Source organism: Phaethon lepturus, unplaced genomic scaffold, assembly GCF_000687285.1.
Source record: "Phaethon lepturus isolate BGI_N335 unplaced genomic scaffold, ASM68728v1 scaffold4442, whole genome shotgun sequence".
NCBI classification, from domain to species: Eukaryota; Metazoa; Chordata; class Aves; order Phaethontiformes; family Phaethontidae; genus Phaethon; species Phaethon lepturus.
The window spans coordinates 5,236-11,207 of record NW_010525397.1 but is presented as its reverse complement, the minus strand read 5'-3'; the positions used below and the strand labels follow the sequence as shown (position 1 = coordinate 11,207).

Genomic DNA, 5,972 nt, shown 5'->3' with positions numbered 1-5,972 from the left:
CAGAGCGGCTAGAGTAGACTTTGAGCCATGGTTTATTTGTGGTACTGTTTTTCTATTCTTGAGTCACCACTATGTACATTTGTTAGCATGAACGATGTACCTAATGTGTTATTTTTTATCTAAATTTCAATTAAAATGTGAGTTTTCAAACTTTTAAGAGGAGTCTGACTACCTTAATTCAAACATACTGGACAAAACATAACAAACAAGGTAGCTTTAGTTGTAGCTTTGATAGTATTTAAGATGCCAGCCCACTGATGTTAGTGTTTCAGATTTCCACCTGACTTCAACAATTATTACCACTTACTGATCAAAAAATGTGATCTGAAATTGTAGCTATGCATTATACAGTACTGTTGCATTAAAGAGACTTTCTAACTGAATATATGTCTGACAAATGTTTTTCATTTTGCAACTAAAGCACTGTAGTTCCTTTTTCAAAAAAAGGGGTAGCAAACGTTATAAAACAAATATTGCTTAATCACACAGAGTTTTTAAATGGTGTTTGCCACACTGTGTATTACCTTTCACCTGTGACTTGACAAGCACTTGAGAGAGGTTACATATTGTTTTCTAAGCACATTTATGGCAGAACTAGGAGTAAGGCTTTTAGTAGTTTAAAGTCAGGATGTCACTTTTGTCTCATAGTTGCTGTGGTCCATTTCTATTTAATTTACATATAATTAATGGCATTTAGTTTAATTACACTTCTAATAGTTTCTAAACTTCCAAGCAGTAGCTTTTGGTTAAAACTTGGCACATTTAGAAATCTACAGTCCAGAAGAAGTTAGGGAATAGGTGCCACTCAATGCATCACCACATTAGCCATCTTCATGGATTTCGAAGTAGGGACACAGCAGTTACCCTACAGATACAAAACATTGCCAAAAGAAATTACAAAGTACTGATTTGTATAGCTAGAAGTATTACCTTCGTTTTTCAAAAAGGTTAATGGAGTCGGCAATAGGGAAGGCAGAGTTCAGTTCTCATAGTTGTGTGAATTATTGCAGATTTCTGTGTTCTAGTATCTTCCTCCTCAAGATCCAGCTAGGTTTAGAATGGTGATGTGATGAGAAAGTGAATGTATATTATTAATATCAGAGGGACAGGAAGATAAAGATGATGTCTTGCTCCTGTGATTCACTGAAACCTTGTTTTCAAATAGATGGCTTTTATTCAATTTGCGGTATCTTCATATAAGTGAAATTCTGAGAGCGTAGAAGTCAGTGTCTCTAACCAGCTTTAGGTATTATTCAGATGGGTCAGTAATTTGGTCTAGCTGAGAAAGGTGAAAGAAAAAACAATTCCACATTTAATCACGTTATTCTGACCACTTCTAACTGTTCTCTTACCTTGGACACAAAGTATCGCCCTGCTGCCTAATCCACCCTGTCCAGTTTTTTTTCTCTAAAACTTCAGAAATACATGCATTGCAGAGACAACACCCCTGCAAAACAGCAACACATGCTTTGGCATGCATGCAATGACTACAGCTCAGACGATGGATGGTTGTTTAATCAGGCTATAAACATTGTAAAATCTACTTGCAGCACTGTCAGCTGAAAGAGCGGCAGAGCAGCTGATGCCACAGAGGCATCAGTGCTCATAGGCAGCTGTTTTTGAAAACAGCCTGGGCTCCAGCCAGTATATTCTGCCCAGCTCTAGTCACAGACATGTGCAAAGAAGAAGAGTTGAGTAAATTGGTCACAGGTAACTAACTGGACTCTAAACCAGGCTGCGATTTCCTTGCCTGCAGTAGCCCCGTTCCAAGCACACGGCCACTTGTGTGCTCCCATCAACACTTTTTTTCCCCGCTCCGTAGTGTGTGATATGGTATCTATCTAGTTTAATCCTAGCAGAAAGTTAAACTAGTAATCTGCTGTTGAGGGAAGAAATCTGCACCACTTCTGTCAGTCTTCCTCATTTTTCTACTGATGAGAACAAAAGCTACTTGCAGACATAAAAGGGGTTTTTGTAGGGAAGAAAAAAGTACGAAGTAATCCTTACATGTTTTAATGTAACTGAGTCAAATCTAACACACGTTTGTTTTAATTAGCTGATCCACTATGCCTTAGTACGGATTCATGATGAGAATGCTCTTGGTGCATGCCTTTTCCTTTACAGAAATATCTTTCCAGAAGTATCACCAAGTACTTTTAATCACAGTTCTCTTCCCTGTGCTGTTTTCTGTGTGTGTGCACGCCTTCCCAACTTCCTGCTTACAACTTCTTGAGGAAAACTAGCCCCAGCAAACCAGACTAATTACCTCCCCACAACAGCACTTAAATTGTGTAATAGTTCTAACCACAAAATTAATGACCAGATCATGCTGCACAACTGTGCTTATCATTTACAAAAAGGTACAAAAACTGTTCTTTTAGTCTGCTGCCACTGCCATCCTAGACCTGTAAATTACAAAGAAACAGATTACGTTGACAGAGAAATTCGCTACTAAATGATGCATGCATGCACACTTGTCTTCAAAAACTCATGTCTGCGATCTCCCAAAATAATCCTGGCTGTACAGGAACAGAGCACTGTTCTCTGCATCGTGCATTTGCAAACATAACTATGTCACAGTGGTCTAGATGAAGTCATTTTGCCCAAAGAAAACCCAGTTAACAAATTCAGTACTAGACAGCAGGTGTTCAAGGTGATACTATATGAAAAGAAAAAAAAAACAGACTGTGATAGTGGCAAAAAAAAAAAGGGGGGGCAAAACAGAGCAGTGATGCAAAAATGTCAATTCATAGGCAGAGATTCGGAAAATAAACACCACCAAAGCAATGCTGTTTTCAGCAACTTCATTTTACTTTCAACAGTGGTTTACGATTCACTTAATACCTGTAGAATTTCGTTCAGTAATGACAGAACATGTCTCGATTTTAACCCTCATGAGTTTACAGCACAAGAAAGTAGGCTGCAAGTGTTAAAGGATTTTCTTCGTAGAAGTTGAGTAGACTAATTCTCAATACCCTAATGTGTTGTTTTGATAGTGGACATTTTGTTTCCTCATTTCAGCAGAATTACAGCATTTATATACAGAATTATAAAAACCAAGTGAGACTTCTACACAGATCATCCGCCCTGCATGTTATCCTGACCGTTAGAAGAATGAACCCTATATGGGTCAAAACTATACAGCGCAAACAGCCAGGAAAAAGGTCTTTTTTTATTCTATGACACTGTGTTAATACAATAAATATACAAAACTTCTGAACTACTTCAGACATGCAACAGAGGGACAGAAGAAGTGCATTTGTACAGAACCATGACATTCACCAGGATGGCAGAGCATTGTTAGTAATTTACAAAATATACAAACATCCCTCAGATAAATAAAACCAACTCCTAAATTACAGATCAATGACTACTGATGTTCCAGTGCTTAAACTTCATACTTTATACTCAATTTGCCACAATACTACAAAATAACAACTTAAGTGGGCGCCATACTCTGATTAATTAATAAAGACTGTAAAATCTAGTTTTCATTAGGTACAAAATATTTTCACAAGTATCATCCTTCTTTTGTCAAAGCTAAACTCAAACTTCTCCCCCCCTTTTGGGCTGCAAAGTGTCAGAGATTCCTGGTTTAAACAATTCACATGTAACTGAATCTTGAATTTCACTTAGGAGGTTTTGTAGGAATCCGCACCTTCAACCCATGACATTACAAATCAATGCTCCCCATACATAGACCATTAAATATGTTTTCTCAAAGAGCCTTTAAACCTTGGGGGGGAAAGAAAATCTACCTGCCAAATTCAGGTTTTGTTTCTAATGTTTTTTCCATAATATATTCTAATAATGTATGTTTTTATGCAATCTTCAACTTAAGTTAAATTGTAAGGATGATGTCCCTGGGACTCCTATACAAGAGAATTGCTTAAATTCAGATTTAGAAGTAATCCATAGTAGGAGTTCCTAGATACAACCCTCAAGTTAAATTTAAAAGATTATGAAAAGAAAAATCTTGATATACAGCTGCTAGAAGGATGATGCCTGATCTCAACAGAAAATTATGGCTTTTTTCTGGAAAGCTTTTAATAACATTCCACACAAATTTAAGTTCAATGCTAGCATGTCCCCTAGTTTTAGAGCCCCTATTACAGCATATTTAAATTGCTTTCAATTTCATGATGCAGAGAACATTTAGAAGCAAGTATATTCATTAATATGAACTTCAGCATATGTGAAACTATGACACGTACCCAAATTCAAGTTGGATTTAAGGAAATTATCGAAAGAAAGGAGACTAATAGGGACTTCATGTCAACAGTACAATAAGGATCCCGGGATCAACTAGGGGTTTTATTTTTTTGTAATGCTCTTCCGTTATGAATACAGTGTCGTGGAGAAGAATCTGTGGAAGTCAGTCCACATTCAGAGGAACATGGAGGGGCCTCAGAATTTTATGTTCTCTTACTAAAGGTGATTCACCTTGAGAGCTGCAGTCATTTCAGTTACAGTGTCTACTTACACAGGTTGTGGGATATGCTCCTTCCTGTTTTCATTTTCTGATTTGAAAAAACAGCCCAAGTTTTGTACATAAGACTCATGAGGCAGTCCAAGAACATAAATAGACTTCAAAGGAGAGAAACGTGACGTTATACTAAGACCTGATTATCCTCTAGAATATTATGATGGTAGGTACCACCATGGATTGTTCAGTTCCACAGCACCAGTTTAACCTCTTAGGCCTCCAGTTCAGAGACTGAAAATTTAACTTTGTTAAAGATGAAGATTTCTCACTTTCCCAAGTCAAAATAGTTTAAAAGCGTTTTTTCCCCCAGCTTAAATCACATCACAGACGGCTGAGTTAACATTAAAATGAATTCAAGTATCTGTTAAATGCCATTGTTTAAAAAGCTTGGTTTTAGACAATATTGCTGTTAGAAAATTAAGTACTGTATATTTAGGTTTTTGGACAAGCAGTAAACAGAGTGACTGATGAGGCTAGAAATTTAGTACCAATGCTAAACACAAATCTATGCCAAAAAAAAAAAAACCCCACCCAAAAATCCCAAATACAAGAAAAATACCACTGCACGTAGAAGAGGGAAGGGGGGCAAGAAACTAGTGTTCTAAAAGTAAATCAAAATTTTCTTTTCCAGCAAAATTATCACCCCAAGACATGAATACTGAAATTAAAAATAGCAAATATAGAATCATTTAGGTCTGTGATTGAAACCATCAGTTAACTCCTTAAACTGTACACTGCATTACACATTCTATTACAGAGAATGTTTATGCACCATGGTCATTTCTCACAGGTAGAGAATGCTCCATGAAAATAGATACAAATGCACGCTATAGTTACAAAGTGGCACAGGTAAATTCTGGACCAAAACATGATTTAAACAAGATCAGATAACAGTATTCATGCAAACTTACAGGTTTATATCAAAAGACTTATCCTAAAAAAAACCTCAAGAAAAGAATTTATAATATCCACCCTACTTGTATTTGTCCTCCAGCAGCTGCTGAAATTGCAAAAGCAGTAGCCAAACCTAACTTTCTACATCTCTCTGTCTACCCCACTTCTTATAGTAGAAATAGGGAAAACAGTTCTTATGAAGAAAAATAACTGATCGAAAGTGCTTTCCAGAAGTTAAAAAAAAATACCGGAGTGAACCACTAAAAAGCCTTCCAAATTCTCAATGTATTTATTTGATCATTATATACCACAATTCATTCTCAGGCCAATTGTCAAAATTATTTGCCCTCCATAAAATATGGAAACCTTTATATTCTAGGATACAACATCTTAAAGAAGGGCAAACAATGGTTATATTTTTAAAATAAATAAATTTATAATAAAGTAAACCCAACATTTCCCATTTTACCCATGCACAGCTGCAGAAGAGACAAACATGCTGTGTGAATTTTGATCTAGGCTTTTAGGGAATATAAGAAGTGACTGGAAAATAAAGTACAGTCGAAGAGAACCACAATGACTTTTTATGTTT

At 36.3% G+C, this 5,972-nt stretch overlaps 1 protein-coding gene across 1 annotated transcript in view; it reads right to left on the bottom strand.

Annotated features, from left to right (window-relative positions):
- Window positions 1-2,399: 2,399 nt before the first annotated feature.
- Window positions 2,400-5,972, bottom strand: part of LOC104617409 (secretory carrier-associated membrane protein 1-like) — a gene marked incomplete at its 5' end in the record, with an annotated part of 7,640 nt that continues 4,067 nt past the window's right edge. The window contains one exon of the mRNA XM_010282724.1: window positions 2,400-2,405. Within this exon, the coding sequence (XP_010281026.1) occupies window positions 2,400-2,405 (6 nt within the window). The remainder of the gene's footprint in view (window positions 2,406-5,972) is intronic.